The 21,076-nt window shown below is 40.6% G+C and overlaps 2 protein-coding genes and 1 pseudogene across 2 annotated transcripts; all 3 read left to right on the forward strand.

Moving 5' to 3' along the window:
• Positions 1–3,565: 3,565 nt before the first annotated feature.
• Positions 3,566–7,298, forward strand: LOC129730436 (very long-chain specific acyl-CoA dehydrogenase, mitochondrial-like). The gene is made up of 5 exons (XM_055689763.1): positions 3,566–3,834; positions 4,836–5,037; positions 5,098–5,316; positions 5,438–6,487; positions 6,545–7,298. Exons 1-5 carry the CDS (start codon positions 3,770–3,772, stop codon positions 6,896–6,898), a joined length of 1,890 nt encoding a protein of 629 aa, XP_055545738.1. The 5' UTR covers positions 3,566–3,769; the 3' UTR covers positions 6,899–7,298.
• Positions 7,299–10,468: 3,170 nt separating this feature from the next.
• On the forward strand, positions 10,469–13,112 carry LOC129730437 (very long-chain specific acyl-CoA dehydrogenase, mitochondrial-like). Its single transcript, XM_055689764.1, has 5 exons — positions 10,469–10,666; positions 10,733–10,931; positions 10,991–12,259; positions 12,418–12,630; positions 12,952–13,112. Exons 1-5 carry the CDS (start codon positions 10,599–10,601, stop codon positions 13,090–13,092), a joined length of 1,890 nt encoding a protein of 629 aa, XP_055545739.1. The 5' UTR covers positions 10,469–10,598; the 3' UTR covers positions 13,093–13,112.
• Positions 13,113–16,355: 3,243 nt separating this feature from the next.
• Positions 16,356–18,859, forward strand: LOC129728501 (very long-chain specific acyl-CoA dehydrogenase, mitochondrial-like; annotated as a pseudogene).
• The last annotated feature ends 2,217 nt before the right edge of the window (positions 18,860–21,076 follow it).

Raw genomic sequence — 21,076 nt, forward strand, 5'->3', positions numbered from 1 at the left:
AGCTACATCTATTGGTGTTCATGAAAGTATTGTCAAATAATAGAAATGTCACTGAATTTCATGTTAAGCCAAGAAATGTTCAATGTATCAAATGGTGTCATATAGCATCATTGGGTTGATTCGGGTTAAGCCTAAAACGTCATATCAAGAAGACTGGCAACGCAAGCGTCAAATCAAACAGCGCATTCCACCCTTTAAAGGTGGAAGCTTGTTATGAAAGTAGTGGTAATTACATTGTTACGAAGAAATTGTGCACATGTGTAATGATCCTGCCTGTGCGCTCGGAGTGCATTCGCATCGCCAGCACACACACTAGCAAGCGTCAGTCCCATCTTTACTCAAAAGATTGCACTGCCAAAACTGTCGCTCGATTTCAGGCAGAGTTCCCAGTCTTCTTGATATGATGTTTTTGGTTAAGTTGCAATTTATCTGGAATCCACTTGATAATAGCTTAATAAACTGTAAATCAATCAAATTGTTTGCTGGGAAGTGTGAAACTGTCAATCTTGAAGTCAGAATATACTCATTTGCCGAAAAACGCAATCAAATGGTTCAATAGCAAAAATAACATATCTGGCAAACATTGCTGCTCAAAATTTATTTTTTAGATTAATTGGCTAGTGTTTTTCAAAATGGAACTTCCAAAATGTCTATTTATATAAAATATCAGGAGATATAAAAAAGAAAATTCAACTTTGTTTGTCAAACATGCTGTAACTTGAGTTTTGCTCATAATATTTCGAGGTGATGTGTTGTTTTTTTTCAGGTGTTGTGGTATTTGCTAGTCCCTCGTTAAAGACGGCCATATTCAGATTCTAGATCATTCCATTCATGCTATTCATACATTCTTAAGTTGTTAGTCGTACTGATCAGATCGCTCTAAATAAAGCTCGCTAATAACTATTATCGGTGTTTTACTAAGTATAAAATATCAGGAACACGATGAAATTATTTAATTTGAAATAAAAAATGCAATTTATTTTTCAAATGCAAAAATTACATATCTGGCAACACTGCCGTTAAAAATTGATTTATTTCTGTATACTTCCTATTTGTTCAAAAATAGTGCATAAATTTATTCTTCAATGACATTTTGTATTTATAACCATAATTAAAGAAAAAAAACGGTTTTTAACGAAAAATGGCATTTTAATCAAAAAAGATGATACAATATAGATGGAATGAATCATAAGAATTAGTCCTACCTGAATGTTCTTCTCTTTAATGGTAAAAAAATATTCATGTTTTTGCATCGCTGGATCGTTTGCATATCAAAATAACTAAATATTCATCATTATAAGAATTCTGGGACGCCCCTATATTGTTTAGATTCGTTGAAGGCAAGAAGAAAATTGGTATAAAGTGCCAATAAATAATCACTCGAACGTTTTCTTCAACCTCGATAACTAGGGGTTACCATTTGGTCGGAGTTAAAAATCAGGATTACTTTTTTCCAGCAAAAATTTCATCTAAGCTATTTTTAGGTGTAGGGATACCATCTGGTCAGAGGTACAAATCAGAACATCTATTCTTTCGGCACAAATTTGATCCAAATTATTTTTATTCTGGTTTGTGAGTTGTGATTTGCACTTCAAAATGCTATTCGGTTGTTAATTTATTCAACATGTATCTCGAACGATCCAATTTTATCAAGTAACTTTGAAGTTTTAGGAATTTGTATGTCCCTAAACAATTCCGCACACGTTAACTGTTTAAAATTAAACATAAAAATTGTCAAATGTCACTATTCACTTTACTCAGGCTTAACCAAAGAAATAATGTTAAGCGTTGTTTGACCAATAAATAGTTAATGGGTTCGATGATGGCAATTTCGGTCACGGGTTACTTGAAAACACGTTTTATTATGTCAAAGCCAAGGCTTTGGACATAATAAAACGTGTTTTAAAGTAACCCGTGACGGAAATTGCCATCATCGAACCCATCAAAGAAATAATTTACGCAGTGAGCGTTGTGTGGTCAGGTATCGAGATTTATCTGAATTATCCACATTATTGAACATGTATCAAGATAGACAGGTCTAATGTCTCCCAGATATTTCAAAAATAATGCAGATTTTTCCTGATTTTGGGACCGATTACAGGTAACGAGGCGAGCAATTTGCCTCGCCTAGAGTCACTGACGAGCAAAATGTTGTGTTAGGAAACGCGAGTGAAACTTGGCTGGTGACAGCTGAGTGGAGCAGTTTCTCAGACGAGCTACTCGTCCGAGATCCAGCCGACTCACCATCTGTTATATCTAAATTGGTCAGGCGAGTAACTCGCTGCTCACCTTGTTGACTGTAATAGGCCCCTTTATTTCCTTTAGCCCGCAAAACGGTCATCACTTCAAATTTTACAATTTTACCTCATAAAATGTTACTTTAAGTTTTTTATCGGAGAGAAATGTCCTTTTGTTTTTATTTTTGCCAGCGACGGATTCGAACTGGCAACCAGAAATGAAAAAAAAAAATACTGGGCAATCTCCAACTGTTTCTAATATCAGGCAACATTCACGTTTCTGTTAAAACTTACCGACTTGTGCCTTGCAATATAAGCTTGGTGATTGCAGATAATTGCATGTCTTATAAAAATCAGGACAAATGCTAGAATATGAAAAATAAATCAGGACGCCCAAATATGATCTCAAAATCAGGACATGTCCTGCTAAATCAGGACGGATGGTATCCCTATTTAGGTATCAATAAATAAATCACGTAATTTGAGATTTGCACTTCAAAATACGCCAAAAGACTAATATTTAACGTATTTCTCGAACGATTCAATTTTTCAACTTTGATTTATTACACACTTAATTTATCTCGGCAAACTTCCCAACAGCTGATTGAGCTCGTCGAAGTTTTTAACGAATGTCAGCAATATATTTTGACGAATATTCAGCAAATATATCGATTTACCGTAAACCAGTCAGTATTGACGTTTCGTTTGCCGAAGTTCTTGAAAATTCTGCGGAAAACTTGTAGAACATTTCGCTGAATTTATAAGCTGTTGAGTTCTCGGCAAAAAAAATTTAAGTGTGTAGGCGCTAGTAGATACCTAAAGAATGCAACACTAGTAAACTGTTTGAAATAAACTTAACAATTGTCAAAAAACGTTTAACGGTTTCAACGACTAGACAATTTCTCTCCTCAAGATTCAACCAAAGAAAAAAATATTTCGAAATAAGTTCGTTTCTTCCCAGAGTCAAGATGAAAATACTGAACAATTTGCTACTTTTTTGAATATCCGGCATCGTTCAGAAAAATCACGACAAATGCTAAAATATGAAAAATAAATCAGGACGATCCAAATGGGTTTCAAAATCAGGACATCTCCTGCTAAATCAGGACGGATGGTATCCCTATCGATAACAGTTTGTTTAAAAATGTCTTTTTCTACTGTAACTTGTCCTGAGTTTGGTAACGGTTCGCGTGAATCTGTTCATTTTCATAATGAACAGCGCACCCTTGCATCGACCCTGCAATAATACTAACACAATTCCAAAACCATCAACAAAGCAATAAAACCAATAATACAACTGCTGCTGATTCTTTATTCGCTCCGTCAGAGTCATTACATTCATTGTTGCCAATGAGCTCGTAAAGTGAACACGTAGTACAGCGTGAATAAGCCTTCAGTTTGGAATTAGTTTCCATATAATTTCTTTTATTGTGGCGAAAAGTTAATTCTGCTGGTTGTCGTAGTTAGAAAAGTTGAAGTGTTTTTCAAAGTGCATATAAATTGTCGTTCAGCATACCCTACCGGAAGTGAAAATGATTCGTCTAGGACAAATTGTAATCAGAAATAGCCAAAAGGTTAAAGCCATCGAGCTCCGAAGGTAATTAATTACTCATAGGCGTGTATCAAAGAATTTGTAAACGATTGGAAAACTTGGATTGATCACACAAACGCTGCAGCTTATCATCATTATAGTTTAATTCCTGAAATGAGTCGCCAGTAAAAAGCGACTTTAGACTTTGGACTTTACTGCAATCGACGAGCCTCAATTTACGTAAACAACGTTTGAGAGTGTGTGCACTGATGACGACATTCATCTCCGTCTAGCGCTTGAACACACGCTGGCATTGAAACTAGCAGGGTAAAATGGGTGATCGTGTACATTTTTACTTTTACGGCGTTGGCCGAATCTGGATTTTTAATTCAACATGCAATGTGATTGAAATCAAGCTTAGCCTCGCAAAACAGAACTTATTATCAAATTGAAGGTTGTTAAATTATACAACTTAACACTTGGCTTGCTCAATTTGTTTAGTTTTCATCAGTTTGAAACCTGTTTAAAGTTATTTTTGATCATGGCTTTGCTTATTTTTTTCGATAATATTTCTAGTTTTTCAATCAAAATCATCTAGAAGTTCACATAAGTTTGGAAAACGCAAATATGTCATCGTACGCGATATGAATCTGTATTGATATCAGTGACTGGGACGTTTTCCGATTTATATGGGATTTCTATCTAATGCAACGGATTTGTTTAATAACTAGTAAGTAGACGGAAACTAGTCTTAAATGGTTGTAATCAAGTTGTTGGTGCATTTTGTGTAACTGATTACAATGATGATTGATGTAGTTTGCGTTCAGTGTTATCAACTTTATAATCAATATTGATATACAACTGTGAATTTCAAACTGTAAACAATCCTATCTGTAAAATTAATCAAAGATAATCGGAGCAATTTCAATATCATGAGGAAGTACTTTAAATTTAGCATACATGCTGTTGAACCGAGTGACACGAATGATATGAAGATATGCTCAATGCATATCAAACAAGCTGTTAATATTATATTTAAAAAAAAATACTTTTTATTCTCTCACCAGATGCCTGTCAGCGGCTCCGCAAGCCAAACGCAATGAGAATCAACCGGTCGCCAACGAGAAAAAGCAAAACATGTCCTTCCTGACCAACATTTTCTTGGGTGAAGTTCAACCGGCGCAGGTTTTCCCCTTTCCCGAGGTTCTCGATGCTGAACAAAAGGAATATATTGCAGCTTTCGTGGACCCGGTGAACAAATTTTTTGAGGTTTGTGTTTAGTTTACCATTGAGTAATGTCTGCCAGTCTCATATGAAATCTGATTTCAGGAAGTAAACGATCCCGTTAAAAACGATACGAATGCACAGGTTGACGAGAAAACTGCTGAAGCATTGTGGGATTTGGGAGCTTTCTCCCTGCAGGTTCCTCCAGAATATGGTGGTCTGGGGTTGAACAATACCCAGTACTCCCGGATGTGCGACATTATCGGTGGACAGGATTTAGGTCTAGGAATCTTTATAGGCGCACATCAGAGTATTGGATTTAAAGTAAGTAAAACATCACGCGAGTAACATGTGGATCTTTTTTCCTCAATCTGATAACAAAATCAAAACTTGTTACTGTATGTTTTGAAATCATTCAAACGCTCCCTACCGCTTATTTACATAGGGAATACTACTGTACGGGACAAAGGAGCAGAAAGAAAAATACCTGCCTCAGGTTTCGACTGGAAAGAAGTATGCCGCTTTTGCCCTAACGGAACCTAGTTCTGGATCGGATGCTGGTTCTATCCGCTGTCGAGCTGTGAAAACACCTGACGGCAAACATTACATCCTTAATGGATCAAAGATTTGGATTTCAAACGGTGGAATCGCTGATATAATGACCGTTTTTGCACAAACGGAAGTTGAAGACCCAAAAACAGGCCAAAAGAAGGATAAGGTTACAGCGTTTATCGTGGAGCGTGGATTTGGCGGAGTCAGTAATGGTCCCCCAGAGAACAAAATGGGCATCAAATGCTCCAACACAGCTGAAGTCTACTTTGAAGATTGCAAAATTCCGGTTGAGAATGTATTGGGTAAGGAGGGAGATGGATTTAAGGTTGCCATGAATATTTTAAACAATGGCCGTTTTGGTATGGGTGCCACTCTCTCCGGCACAATGCGTGCCTGTATCCAGAAGGCAACAGAACATGCAACTAATCGGGTACAATTTGGACGTAAGCTTGAAACATTTGGCGGAATCCAGGAGAAGCTGGCTCGTATGGCTATGCATCACTACGTGACACAATCGATGGCATACATGGTTTCCGGGAATATGGACTCCGGGTCGGTTGATTACCATTTGGAAGCCGCTATATCTAAAGTATTCGCCTCCGAATCGGCTTGGTACGTTTGCGATGAAGCCATTCAAATTCTCGGCGGAATGGGCTTCATGAAGGACACCGGACTGGAACGCGTAATGAGAGATTTAAGAATCTTCAGGATCTTCGAAGGGACGAACGATATTTTGAGACTGTTCGTGGCATTAACCGGTATTCAGTATGCCGGGTCGCATTTGAAAGAGTTGCAACGGGCTTTCAAAAATCCGGCTGCTAATTTAGGTTTGATCTTCAAAGAAGGATCAAGAAGAGCGATTCGTAGCATCGGCATTGGTGGAAGCGATCTAACGCCATTTGTGCCCAATCAGTTAAAGGATGCTGCTAAACAATGTTCGGAGGTGAGTCAACATCTGTTAATTGAGAGTAAAATAAATTGACTTATTCATGTTCTGCAGAGTATTGACATATTTGGCCAAGCAGTAGAATCACTTCTGATCAAATACGGCAAGGGTATTGTGGAGGAGCAATATTTGCTAAATCGGTTAGCCGACGCAGCTATCGATATCTACGCGATGGCTGCCGTATTATCGCGGGCGGGAAGAGCAGTCAATAAGAATTTGCCTTCAACTGATCATGAGTTGCTTATGGCCCAGGCGTGGTGTCACGAGGCGGCCGACCGGGTACGCGTGAACATCCGAAAAATCAACACAGATTCCTTCGTCAAGAACTACGGCAAGATGTCACAAATTTCCAAGAACATCTGTGCCAACAACGGCATAGCGCACAACAATCCCTTGGATATTGACTAAAAGGAATCACCAACACGCAATTATGTTTAAGTAGGAAACTGGAAACAACGGCGACTCGCATTGATTTTCTAACGAAAATTCAAATTTGAGAATTATAAGCCTTGTAGCGATATTTGCACGAATCCACTAATATACAGGTGATAGCAGCCCGTCAAATTTGCGGACATTCCTATAACCTGCAAAAGCGAGAAACGGTGTATAGGAATGATTGAGCGCGAGGGGTTACTTGGCCGAATTCAAAGATATCCACTAACTTAAAACAAACTTTTAATTTTAATAGGACAAATTGTAATTTTATTTTGCCTATTTTCATGTTTTTATGTATATAGGGTTAATAAAGTCATGTTTTGTTAAGAGTAAAGAATGTTTATGAGATTAAATAAATTTCATCTTGAAATAATTTTATCTGTGTTTCTTAGTTGCTCAAAAGCTCGCTTAAAGAACCAGTGTTTGGATTCGTCTGTAGCCGTAAAGCGGGGTTTAAAACCCTCCAGTCTCTAGTCCATAATTCTTGGTATGTGGTAGAATTAAAACAGTGGTTTGAATTAGGAAGAACTTGCGTCTTTACAGGACGAGAGTTTATTAACGAATGAATTGAAATTTTCACTTGTTGATAGAATCTAACAAACTTGTTACTAGGATTACCAACTATGATTACGATTTCCAACTTCAACAATAATACTCCTCGGGACGACCGCTAGCTATTTCTTCAGGGAGCGGCTTTTATGCTTTGTGCAACCTCCTGGCTCTGTCAAGTCTCCTTGCTAATTAGCTAACTAACCTGCCATTCAACAATGGGGCTTATTACGGATGTCACCTCACGGTGAGAACGAAGGGAAAAATCTCATGGTGAAAAAAGACGCGTGCAAATCAAATGGGAATCACTTTCAGTGTGCCTATTACGGTTGTCATTTCACCGAGAAGTGACTCCCGTAATAAGCCCCAATAGTTCTAATTAATGGACGCAGTAGTCTAGTTCCACTACAGAAAAACCTGCCAGTCTATTAAGCTAATACTGGCATGTCGGTGTTAAACCTGGCGCCTGCTTTGCAATGCTAGGTCTATTTAAGAGGCGGTTGCACAAACCGCTCTCCAGATGTTCGGGTCTTCACCCATCCTCCGAACTAGGTTGACCGGAGTAGTGTTTGGCTCGCTCACTACCATCACCTCAATCCGCGCACACGCAAAATGATGACATACGAAGAAGACATGCTCAGCAGTTTCTTCCGTTTCCACGTACTCGGGGCACATGGCGGACCTTGCATGCCCGAACCTGTGTAAATACTACCTAAAGCAGCCATGACCTAACAAATTCTGTGTCAGGTTAAAGTTAACTTCTCCATGGCGCCTCCCGACCAATCCGGATACCACCGGAATAAGTCGGTACGTCCATCTACCCTTCACGAAATTGGACAATTCCTGCTGCCATCTGATCATGGAGAATGATCTTCTTGTACCTCGTATGCCCCTTGTGTCACGTTGGTCGAAGCATTCTACGTCCCCCCTATAGGCTATGCTGATAGGCATCATATCGGACAGGACGCAGATTGCGTTTAACAGCACTGTACGAAACGCACTCGCAACCCCTCAGGCACATGAACCTGTAGATACTTTTTAGAGCTTCTGCTTTGTGGTTATTCAAAACCGTGACCTACGTCTTATGGTGCGCTAACTCCAGTTTCCTAGAGTGCATCCAGCCTTCGACCTTGCGTATACAGTGCGCGGCCGTTAACTCGACCTCCTCGAACGACTCGCCGTAGACCTCTAGCTGAATGTCGTCTGCAAAGCCGACGACCACAACTCCTACAGGAAACTCGAGTTTCAACACCTCGTCGTACATGACATTCCACAACAGCGATCCCAGCGTAGAATTCCGTGTTGTTAACAAGTACTCGATTCTGGAAGTAATTTTCCAGAATCTTGTACAACGATACCGGTAGATGGGTGCTACCCAAGTAACAAAACTGGTTTTATCAATGTTTTATAGCGCTGTTTTGGCTGTATTACGCGCTATAAAACTTTGATAAAACCAATATTGTTACTAGGGTAATGAGCGCAAGCGCTATGGTCTCACATCTGGCGCTATTGAACGCATTCTTCACGTCAAGCGTGATGATTGCGCAATTGCATATGCACCTTCTCTTGCCCTGGAGTGCTATCTTCACCGTCTTGGTGACAGATGGGGTAGCATCCAGCGTTGAAGCCGTACTGGTTACTTGCCAGACCGTTTACGCGCTCCGTGTCCCTCATCAGTTTGTTGAAGATAATCCTCTCAAGCTTCTTGCCCGCAGTGTCCAGCAAGCAGATAGGCAAATGTCTCCTGGCGGTTTCCCAGCTTTCGGTAGTAAGACCAATCTCTGGCGCTTCCACCTCTCCGAGAAGAGGCAGTTATCCAGGCACTTCTGCATTACTGCCCGAAAGAGCACGATAGCCGTTTCTATAGCCAGCCTGATCGCCGTTGGGGATTTCACCCGGTCCCGGTGCCTTGCTCACCTTTAGGAAGTTGGCGAATTCGATGAGCTCCTAATTTGTAACCCTTACCTTGTCCCCGATATCGACACGGCTGTCGTCGCTCACGGATTGGATGTTCGGCAGGTTGGCCTAATATAGTTAACATTTCAGAACTTCTGACAGTATGAGAATATGCGGGTCATCCTAATTCATACAAATAATTGTTCCACACCATTAGGCTGGGATGAAAATGGAAGGCGCTAAGGAATTAAATTCCCCATTTCTCGCTAAACATGTGAAAAGGGCCCATGTGCCATATGTAAACAAGCCACAATTTCACGTTTTTCAATGAATACAAGCTTATTCTACTCGTACAAATAAGATTTTTTGATAAAGAGTGAATTCTTTTATCAATAAATCTTAATGGTAAGGGCAGATTTCGCTTGAATTGATCAAAAAACGAGAAAATTTGGCTTGTTTACATATGGCACATGGGCCCTTTTCACATGTTTGGCGAGATTTTGCCTTCTTGGACCACTGTGTAGCGCTCGTTGTTTCAAAACAAGGTAGGTTGAAGATTAATCATCACTTCCTTCTTAATGCTGCAAATGCCATGCTTTTTGTTGCGAATATCAAAGGTCAACAAATTGACAAAAAACCAAAAGAGCGTTATCGTACATCGACAGGTCTTCCGCAATTTTTATTTCACAGATTAACGTCTAAACAGGCCTCTGGCAAGACATGCTGCAATTCTCAACCTTCAATACAAAAATATATTAGGTTTACACCCGAAACAAAAACAGTTCCAAACTTTGAGTTTTGCTATAGAAAAATAAATAAAACCATAGGCGTGTTGCAGGCCTGCGGTTATCGGCTAAGGAATTCGGAATTCCCAAATTTGCAAGCTCAGATTTTACTAGCCGGTCTCTCTCCATCATTTGGCTTATAAATGCATTTATTTGATATCTACCCTAGATTAGGAAACGTACCCGCTATCCAACGCGCCAGATATTCAACCGGTTATCGGACTTCATCAGTCGCAACCGTAGTACTATCTGGTTTCCCATAAGGCGGTTGAACTTTGATACTTCTGGCCGATAAATTGAGTATCGGCTCTCAGGGGGTTAACTCACTTCGATATCAGAGTTTCCTCGGAGCACACGCTCTTAATTTAGTTCTTCCTTTAACGGTTCGATCACTGTTAAACGTCACCTTGTACTGAGTGAATTCAAACTACAAGAAGCAAGAGATGTTTCAATCAGTAGTACTAACGGTTAATCGTAATGGTCACCAACTGATGCGCTATGGGGCCTCGAGGTATGTTTAATACTGCACTCGCGTAGTTCGAATGAAAGCTTTAGAGCTTTATATTTTTTCCTGTAGATGTCTCGCCACCGCAACGAAAGCAGCTAAAGTATCGAGCGAAAAGATTTCGGAACGGAAACCCTGTCACTCATTTATGATGAACGTTTTTAGTGGACAACTGCAAACGTCTCAGCTCTTCCCTTACCCAGATGTACTGAATGAAGAACAAAAGGAGTACACACGTGCCATCATCGATCCTGTGAACCGTTTCTTCGATGTATGTGCCATAATAACCGTATTGTTGAAAGCTTAAGCAAAAAAGTTCCGTTTTTTTAGGAAGTAAACAACCGTATCCGAAACGATGAAACGTCGAACGTTAACGAAGAAACGATGAACGCCATTTGGGAACTCGGAGTTATGGGTTTCGGCATTCCGGTTGATCTCGGTGGTTTAGGGCTTACGAACGTTCAGGCTGCTCGGCTTGGTGATATCTGTGGAGGAAACGACCTTGCTCTAACAATTCACATGGGTGCCCACCAGTCAATTGGAACCAAAGGAATCATTTTGTACGGAACTGAACAGCAGAAAGCGAAATATCTCCCACAACTAAGCACTGGGCGTGTTATTGGTGCATTTGCATTGACTGAGCCTTCAGTCGGTTCCGATGCGGCGTCTGTTAAAACTGCAGCAGTGCTCAGTCCATGTGGGAAATACTATATCCTAAACGGATCGAAATTGTGGTGTTCAGGTGGAGGAATTGCTGGTATTTTTACAACATTTGCTCAAACGGAGGTGGCTGATCCGGAAACCGGCGAGAAAAAGAACAAAATGACTGCATTCATTGTCGAACGAGGATTTCAAGGGGTCTCGACAGGGCCACCAGAGAAGAAAATGGGACTGAAATGTTCCGTTACGACGGATGTTTATTATGACGATGTCAAAGTTCCAATAGAAAATGTGCTCGGTGAGGTTGGAAATGGGTTTAAGGTTGCAGTGAACATTTTGAATGCTGGACGGTTCGGTTTGTGCGCTATGTTAACAGGAACGATGCGCACTTGTATCGAAAAGGCAGCAGAGCATGTGGCGACACGCATTCAGTTTAAACGTAAGCTACACGAATTTGAGAATGTACAGGAAAAGCTAGCGAAAATGGCAATGCATCACTACGTCGCTCAGTCGCTAGCATATATGGTGTCGGGAAATATGGATCGAGGATCCACAGAGTTTCACCTGGAAGCAGCAATTACCAAGATATTTGGTACCGAAGCAGGATGGTACGTTTGCGATGAGGCCATACAGCTGCTAGGAGGAAATGGATATATGCAAGCTCCCGGATTAGAGCAATTTTTGAGAGACATGCGAGTGTTTAGGATATTTGAGGGGGCCAATGATGTGTTGAAAATGTTCATCGCTCTTACGGGCATTCAATTTGCTGGCGCCCGACTCAAAGGTCTACAGAATGCGATGAAGAATCCATTGTCGAACTTAGGAACGATGTTCCAAGAGGGTTCAAAACGGTTGCGACGTACTGCTGGTTCAAGTGAGATCGATCTAAATCAGTTTGTTGCAGATCCCCTTAAAGATTCTGCCAAACTTTGTGCACAGGTAGGTGAAAAGTTGTTAAAAAATTTGTTTGACAGGTTTTTCATCTTACACCTGTTAGTCCTGCTCGAGATGCGATGTTGAATTAACAAGCCAGTTGCATCTTAGCTCAGAGTCAGATATTAAAATTCAATTCTTCGTAAACTCGATTTTAATTTTAGAGTATTGACGTTTTCAACCAAACAGTCGAAATGCTACTGATAAAACATGGGAAATCAATTGTTGAAAAACAGTTCATCCTGGCCCGCATTGCTGATTCGGCCATCGACATCTATACAATGGCATGCGTGTTATCTAGAGCAACTCGTGCCATCCACAAGGAGCTTCCATCGGCAGACCATGAATGCCTAATGACGCAGGTGTGGTGCAGTGAGGTTGGTAGCAATGATCTTGAAACCCAGACATTATTTCTAGATAAACATTTCAAAAGGTCCTATCTGCTTTTATCGTTTTTCCGGAGCGTCTTTTTATTTTGGTTATGGTTCCGCTTAAGTAACTTTCCCAAGCGTGGTTTTCATTCAGAAGGCTAGAGTGATCCCTCCACTATCAAGTCGTGCAAATAACGTGGCATAAAAGGTGTTTAATAAGTTGTGGTGATTGAATTAAGGTGAACGATAAAAAAATCGATCAAAGCAGATAGGACCTTTTGAAATGTTTCTCTAGATTTACTATTTAATTTTCTATTTCTTCAACAGGCCAGCAACCGCGTGCAGCAGAATATCGGACGCATACACTCCGATAAATTCCATGATAACAACAAAAAGATTTCGTTAATTGCTAAAAATGTTGTTGCACGTCAAGGTCCAGCGCACACCAATCCACTGGAAATCGACTGATTTTTTTTTATATGAATGAACGTCGCAACTAGATAAGAAAAAATATATCTTTTATCTATTTATCTTTTTCTAACATGCGTCATCAATCAACCAAGAAAGCTACATTTTATTTTTTTGATTAACCAAGCATAGGGCATGACTCTCAACATTTGTTTTATTGTTACACTCAAGGACTCCTTATTCTTCAACTGAACTGATATATTCGAAAAATGTAGCATTTATCAAGAATTGCTTGATACAGTAACAGTTTTTTTTATGAATATGCATATACCTATTTAGCTTTAAACAAAGATGAGTAAAACAGCATATTGTTATTAGCAACAGATTGTTGCTCATTCGGCATTCTTTCCATCGATGACTAAGGTAAAAGAGATTTTAAGGTGAAACGGCACTGAATCCAAAACATTTTTTGACGTGGGACTGCGGCTTACGTTAGAATGGTGGCATGCTGTGGAAACTGTAATGAAATTGTACCCTCTTAAAATGCATTTTATATTACTACCCCAGAGCAGATTTTAATGACAATGTCTTGATCGGCAGGAGAAGGTTGCCCTAAACCTGTGGTCAGCACTGCAAACTTTCACTGTCATGACAAGACTTATGAATCAGAACAACTATCAACACCAGTAAAACAGTAGACTTTCCAAATTCCATTAAACATACTACTGGCGTCCTGCGGTTTAGGTAAGTCTACAACTACTGAACAAGTTCGTTACCAAATACCTGCAAACTCACAATGAACTCAGCAGCAACTGATCAGTTTCGCCAGTCTTCAAGAGTCAGTAAACCATCCGTGAGGTATGAGCCGGATCATCTCTTTTAAAAGGGGGAGGTGTTGGGAGGACCACCCTACGAACCAACAACAACAATATCGCACGCTTAGTCTGGGGGCTAATAGCGGTCTCGATCAACTAGATTAATTAGTTGAGAGAATTCGTTATCGATATTGTGTTTGGCACATTTTGTATGTGTAGGATAAGTACAGCGATACACCGTGCCCCAGTGCCGAGTCGAGAAAATTTCCAGCTTGAAAAGATCCTCGACTCGATCGGGAATCGAACCCGATATCACAACCGTGTGAGAGAGCTAGCCGACCGACATCGCTAACCACAGAGCCACGGGGACCACAACCAACAGTGTACCACTTGAATGTCGGTGAACTCATCGTCTGACACATCCTGTAAGAGCGATGACGTCTACCGAGGAAGTGAACTGTCAGTCGCCAGCAACCAAGAAGACATCTTTTTAACGTTAAAATAGAGATATCTTTCCTTGGGTAATGTAGTCATGGGAATAAAGACACATTCATCAGCACACCCTTGTCCTTACTACAAAGGATCCAAATAAAACCTAGGATCAAAATGCGGCGTACACAGAACTATTGGTACTATAAAGAAACAAAATGAGCTCGTTTGCTGTATTCAAGCCTCTCGTTGCTGGAAAAAACAAAGATCGTATTCTAGAAATATGTCCCCCACCTCCCCTCCACATCACTCCGGCTATTGCGAATGCAGTTTTTGATGCGGTGGAATAGCTGCATCCAGATTGGGCAGACTTGTGACCCATAAAGCTCATGTGCGCCATCAATAGCGAGCATATACACACTTAAAAATTTCGCCAAATCTCGGCATTGTTAGTGCCGAGATTTGGGCAGCCGAGTGCTCGGCAACCATCTCGGCTGAATCTCTTTTGCCGAGAATCTCGGAAAACCAATATTTGACAGATCGTTTTATGCCGAGAATCGCGGTACACAGTTGACTGTGCTCTCGGCAAATCCTGCCGAGAAGCGGCAAACCAGCTTAACGACCTTTCGGTTATATAAGCTGAATGCAGTTGAATGCAGAATGCAGTAAAGAGCAGTTTTTTAGTGGAATCCAATCGCAGAGAATAGTTTCGCTGCGCATTCGGTAGTTTCCTTTCAAAAGATAAATTATAAACTCGATGAGTTTTAGTAAGAAATTTATTCATACTAAACCTTGAATACTTTTCTTTATCTTGCTCGCCAGTAGGGCCTTGAGCAAAACATATAGTAAAACTACGTCTAATGCCTATCCTTAAAACAAATACAATATTGTATTCACACGATTTGAAACTACACTTTTTGAGTTCCAGCCACTTCCCACCAATCTGTTCTACATTTTTTTCGGCTACCGGATTGTAAACAGCCAAACTTGTAACTACTGAGCTGTTTGCTCACCCGCAACAGGCATAAATTTGCACTAAGAAAAATGGCGGCAACCCGTTCATGAGAATGACAGCTGTATTGCCGAAACACGGCAACGAGTGAAATTTGTGCCGAGATACCAGTAATGTATGACCTCGGCATCAACAGTGTTTAACGATAAATTCGGCAAAAAATAGAGACGAGATTCGTCAAGCTTAGTTTTTTGGACGAAGTCTCGGCAAAATGATCTGACGACTGTCGGCAACCGGCATTTTTTTGCTGAAATATCGGTTGAATCCAAAAGTGCCGAGTGAATTCGGATGTTTTTTTGCCGAGCTCGAGATCCAGTTTTAAGTGTGTACACACTTAATTTATCTCGGCAAACTTTCCAACAGCTGATTGAGCTCGGCGAAGTTTTTTACGAATGTCAGCAATATATTTCGACGAACATTCAGCAAATATATCGATTTACCGTGAACCAGCAAGTATTGACGTTTCGTTTCCCGAAGTTCTTAAAAACTCTGCCGAGAACTTGTAGAACATTTCGCTGAGTTTATCAGCTGTTGGGTTCTCGGCAATAAAATCTAAGTGTGTAGATTTACTGGGCGTGCTTGACACAGTCTTATCAAAGCAGCGATTGTCCTTAACGATAACGACGAGCTCAAAGAGTATTGCGATAGAGGTTATAGTCATTTTTTAGTACTATTTTTTAGTTCTGAAAAAATTTCCAAACATATACAGCAGATGCTTTTCTTTCCAATTAATGAATGGATTTGAAGAAGAAGTAAACGAATTCGTTGAAATTCATTAAATTTTGGGAAAATTCGAATCTCCCAAAATCATCCAAATATCACATTTTAAAATACCATGTTAAAGATTTATATGAGGCTGTAAGTTAAATAGTGTAAGAGGTCGAGGATTGTACTTACATAACAAGCAAGACTTAGAATCCGTCCACAATGATTTTGCGCTTAATCGGGAGCGGTACGAAACTGTACAAACTTCAAAGGCCTACAAGTCTCAGCTGTTCAATGCAGTTGTGGATTCCAACCGCTGCCTTTTTTGCTGTCATTCTTAGTGTAGTTTACTTAAGAACTACAAGAAGCAAGAGATGTTTCAATCAGTAGTACTAACGGTTAATCGTAATGGTCACCAACTGATGCGCTATGGGGCCTCGAGGTATGTTTAATACTGCACTCGCGTAGTTCGGATGAAAGCTTTAGAGCTTTATATTTTTCCCTGTAGATGTCTCGCCACCGCAACGAAAGCAGCTAAAGTATCGAGCGAAAAGATTTCGGAACGGAAGCCCTGTCACTCATTTATGATGAACGTTTTTAGTGGACAACTGCAAACGTCTCAGCTCTTCCCTTACCCAGATGTACTGAATGAAGAACAAAAGGAGTACACACGTGCCATCATCGATCCTGTGAACCGTTTCTTCGATGTATGTGCCATAATAACCGTATTGTTGAAAGCTTAAGCAAAAAACTTCCGTTTTTTAGGAAGTAAACAATCGTATCCGAAACGATGAAACGTCGAACGTTAACGAAGAAACGATGAACGCCATTTGGGAACTCGGAGTTATGGGTTTCGACATTCCGGTTGATCTCGGTGGTTTAGGGCTTACGAACGTTCAGGCTGCTCGGCTTGGTGATATCTGTGGAGGAAACGACATTGCTCTAACAATTCACATGGGTGCCCACCAGTCAATTGGAACCAAAGGAATCATTTTGTACGGAACTGAACAGCAGAAAGCGAAATATCTCCCACAACTAAGCACTGGGCGTGTTATTGGTGCATTTGCATTGACTGAGCCTTCAGTCGGTTCCGATGCGGCGTCTGTTAAAACTGCAGCAGTGCTCAGTCCATGTGGGAAATACTATATCCTAAACGGATCGAAATTGTGGTGTTCAGGTGGAGGAATTGCTGGTATTTTTACAACATTTGCTCAAACGGAGGTGGCTGATCCGGAAACCGGCGAGAAAAGAACAAAATGACGGCATTTATTGTCGAACGAGGATTTCAAGGGGTCTCGACAGGGCCACCAGAGAAGAAAATGGGACTGAAATGTTCCGTTACGACGGATGTTTATTATGACGATGTCAAAGTTCCAATAGAAAATGTGCTCGGTGAGGTTGGAAATGGGTTTAAGGTTGCAGTGAACATTTTGAATGCTGGACGGTTCGGTTTGTGCGCTATGTTAACAGGAACGATGCGCACTTGTATCGAAAAGGCAGCAGAGCATGTGGCGACACGCATTCAGTTTAAACGTAAGCTACACGAATTTGAGAATGTACAGGAAAAGCTAGCGAAAATGGCAATGCATCACTACGTCGCTCAGTCGCTAGCATATATGGTGTCGGGAAATATGGATCGAGGATCCACAGAGTTTCACCTGGAAGCAGCAATTACCAAGATATTTGGTACCGAAGCAGGATGGTACGTTTGCGATGAGGCCATACAGCTGCTAGGAGGAAATGGATATATGCAAGCTCCCGGATTAGAGCAATTTTTGAGAGACATGCGAGTGTTTAGGATATTTGAGGGGGCCAATGATGTGTTGAAAATGTTCATCGCTCTTACGGGCATTCAATTTGCTGGCGCCCGACTCAAAGGTCTACAGAATGCGATGAAGAATCCATTGTCGAACTTAGGAACGATGTTCCAAGAGGGTTCAAAACGGTTGCGACGTACTGCTGGTTCAAGTGAGATCGATCTAAATCAGTTTGTTGCAGATCCCCTTAAAGATTCTGCCAAACTTTGTGCACAGGTAGGTGAAAAGTTGTTAAAAAAGTTGTTTGACAGGTTTTTCATCTTACACCTGTTAGTCCTGCTCGAGATGCGATGTTGAATTAACAAGCCAGTTGCATCTTGGCTCAGAGTCACATATTAAAATTCAATTCTTCGTAAACTCGATTTTAATTTTAGAGTATTGACGTTTTCAACCAAACAGTCGAAATGCTACTGATAAAACATGGGAAATCAATTGTTGAAAAACAGTTCATCCTGGCCCGCATTGCTGATTCGGCCATCGACATCTATACAATGGCATGCGTGTTATCTAGAGCAACTCGTGCCATCCACAAGGAGCTTCCATCGGCAGACCATGAATGCCTAATGACGCAGGTGTGGTGCAGTGAGGTTGGTAGCAATGACCTTGAAACCCAGACATTATTTCTAGATAAACATTTCAAAAGGTCCTATCTGCTTTTATCGTTTTTCCGGAGCGTCTTTTTATTTTGGTAATGGTTCCGCTTAAGTAACTTTCCCAAGCGTGGTTTTCATTCAGAAGGCTAGAGTGATCCCTCCACTATCAAGTCGTGCAAATAACGTGGCATAAAAGGTGTTTAATAAGTTGTGGTGATTGAATTAAGGTGAACGATAAAAAAATCGATCAAAGCAGATAGGACCTTTTGAAATGTTTCTCTAGATTTACTATTTAATTTTCTATTTCTTCAACAGGCCAGCAACCGCGTGCAGCAGAAAATCGGACGCATACACTCCGATAAATTCCATGATAACAACAAAAAGATTTCGTTAATTGCTAAAAATGTTGTTGCACGTCAAGGTCCAGCGCACACCAATCCACTGGAAATCGACTGATTTTTTTTTATATGAATGAACGTCGCAACTAGATAAGAAAAAATATATCTTTTATCTATTTATCTTTTTCTAACATGCGTCATCAATCAACCAAGAAAGCTACATTTTATTTTTTTGATTAACCAAGCATAAGGCATGACTCTCAACATTTGTTTTATTGTTACACTCAAGGACTCCTTATTCTTCAACTGAACTGATATATTCGAAAAATGTAGCATTTATCAAGAATTGCTTGATACAGTAACAGTTTTTTTTATGAATATGCATATACCTATTTAGCTTTAAACAAAGATGAGTAAAACAGCATATTGTTATTAGCAACAGATTGTTGCTCATTCGGCATTCTTTCCATCGATGACTAAGGTAAAAGAGATTTTAAGGTGAAACGGCACTGAATCCAAAACATTTTTTGACGTGGGACTGCGGCTTACGTTAGAATGGTGGCATGCTGTGGAAACTGTAATGAAATTGTACCCTCTTAAAATGCATTTTATATTACTACCCCAGAGCAGATTTTAATGGCAATGTCTTGATCGGCAGGAGAAGGTTGCCCTAAACCTGTGGTCAGCACTGCAAACTTTCACTGTCATGACAAGACTTATGAATCAGAACAACTATCAACACCAGTAAAACAGTAGACTTTCCAAATTCCATTAAACATACTACTGGCGTCCTGCGGTTTAGGTAAGTCTACAACTACTGAACAAGTTCGTTACCAAATACCTGCAAACTCACAATGAACTCAGCAGCAACTGATCAGTTTCGCCAGTCTTCAAGAGTCAGTAAACCATCCGTGAGGTATGAGCCGGATCATCTCTTTTAAAAGGGGGAGGTGTTGGGAGGACCACCCTACGAACCAACAACAACAATATCGCACGCTTAGTCTGGGGGCTAATAGCGGTCTCGATCAACTAGATTAATTAGTTGAGAGAATTCGTTATCGATATTGTGTTTGGCACATTTTGTATGTGTAGGATAAGTACAGCGATACACCGTGCCCCAGTGCCGAGTCGAGAAAATTTCCAGCTTGAAAAGATCCTCGACTCGATCGGGAATCGAACCCGATATCACAACCGTGTGAGAGAGCTAGCCGACCGACATCGCTAACCACAGAGCCACGGGGACCACAACCAACAGTGTCCACTTGAATGTCGGTGAACTCATCGTCTGACACATCCTGTAAGAGCGATGACGTCTACCGAGGAAGTGAACTGTCAGTCGCCAGCAACCAAGAAGACATCTTTTTAACGTTAAAATAGAGATATCTTTCCTTGGGTAATGTAGTCATGGGAATAAAGACACATTCATCAGCACACCCTTGTCCTTACTACAAAGGATCCAAATAAGACCTAGGATCAAAATGCGGCGTACACAGAACTATTGGTACTATAAAGAAACAAAATGAGCTCGTTTGCTGTATTCAAGCCTCTCGTTGCTGGAAAAAAACAAAGATCGTATTCTAGAAATATGTCCCCCACCTCCCCTCCACATCACTCCGGCTATTGCGAATGCAGTTTTTGATGCGGTGGAATAGCTGCATCCAGATTGGGCAGACTTGTGACCCATAAAGCTCATGTGCGCCATCAATAGCGAGCATATACACACTTAAAAATTTCGCCAAATCTCGGCATTGTTAGTGCCGAGATTTGGGCAGCCGAGTGCTCGGCAACCATCTCGGCTGAATCTCTTTTGCCGAGAATCTCGGAAAACCAATATTTGACAGATCGTTTTATGCCGAGAATCGCGGTACACAGTTGACTGTGCTCTCGGCAAATCCTGCCGAGAAGCGGCAAACCAGCTTAACGACCTTTCGGTTATATAAGCTGAATGCAGTTGAATGCAGAATGCAGTAAAGAGCAGTTTTTTAGTGGAATCCAATCGCAGAGAATAGTTTCGCTGCGCATTCGGTAGTTTCCTTTCAAAAGATAAATTATAAACTCGATGAGTTTTAGTAAGAAATTTATTCATACTAAACCTTGAATAATTTTCTTTATCTTGCTCGCCAGTAGGGCCTTGAGCAAAACATATAGTAAAACTACGTCTAATGCCTATCCTTAAAACAAATACAATATTGTATTCACACGATTTGAAACTACACTTTTTGAGTTCCAGCCACTTCCCACCAATCTGTTCTACATTTTTTTCGGCTACCGGATTGTAAACAGCCAAACTTGTAACTACTGAACTGTTTGCTCACCCGCAACAGGCATAAATTTG

The sequence above is a fragment of the Wyeomyia smithii genome, chromosome 3 (assembly GCF_029784165.1).
Source record: "Wyeomyia smithii strain HCP4-BCI-WySm-NY-G18 chromosome 3, ASM2978416v1, whole genome shotgun sequence".
NCBI classification, from domain to species: Eukaryota; Metazoa; Arthropoda; class Insecta; order Diptera; family Culicidae; genus Wyeomyia; species Wyeomyia smithii.

Bases quoted from the DNA above. Each gene is read 5' to 3' on its own strand.
- LOC129730436 (XM_055689763.1), top strand. From the start codon at position 3,770: ATGATTCGTCTAGGACAAATTGTAATCAGAAATAGCCAAAAGGTTAAA. The intron at 5,317-5,437 runs GTAAGTAAAACA...TTATTTACATAG, and splicing joins ATCAGAGTATTGGATTTAAA to GGAATACTACTGTACGGGAC. The intron at 6,488-6,544 runs GTGAGTCAACAT...CATGTTCTGCAG, and splicing joins CTGCTAAACAATGTTCGGAG to AGTATTGACATATTTGGCCA.
- LOC129730437 (XM_055689764.1), top strand. From the start codon at position 10,599: ATGTTTCAATCAGTAGTACTAACGGTTAATCGTAATGGTCACCAACTG. The intron at 10,932-10,990 runs GTATGTGCCATA...CCGTTTTTTTAG, and splicing joins CTGTGAACCGTTTCTTCGAT to GAAGTAAACAACCGTATCCG. The intron at 12,260-12,417 runs GTAGGTGAAAAG...TTTTAATTTTAG, and splicing joins CTGCCAAACTTTGTGCACAG to AGTATTGACGTTTTCAACCA.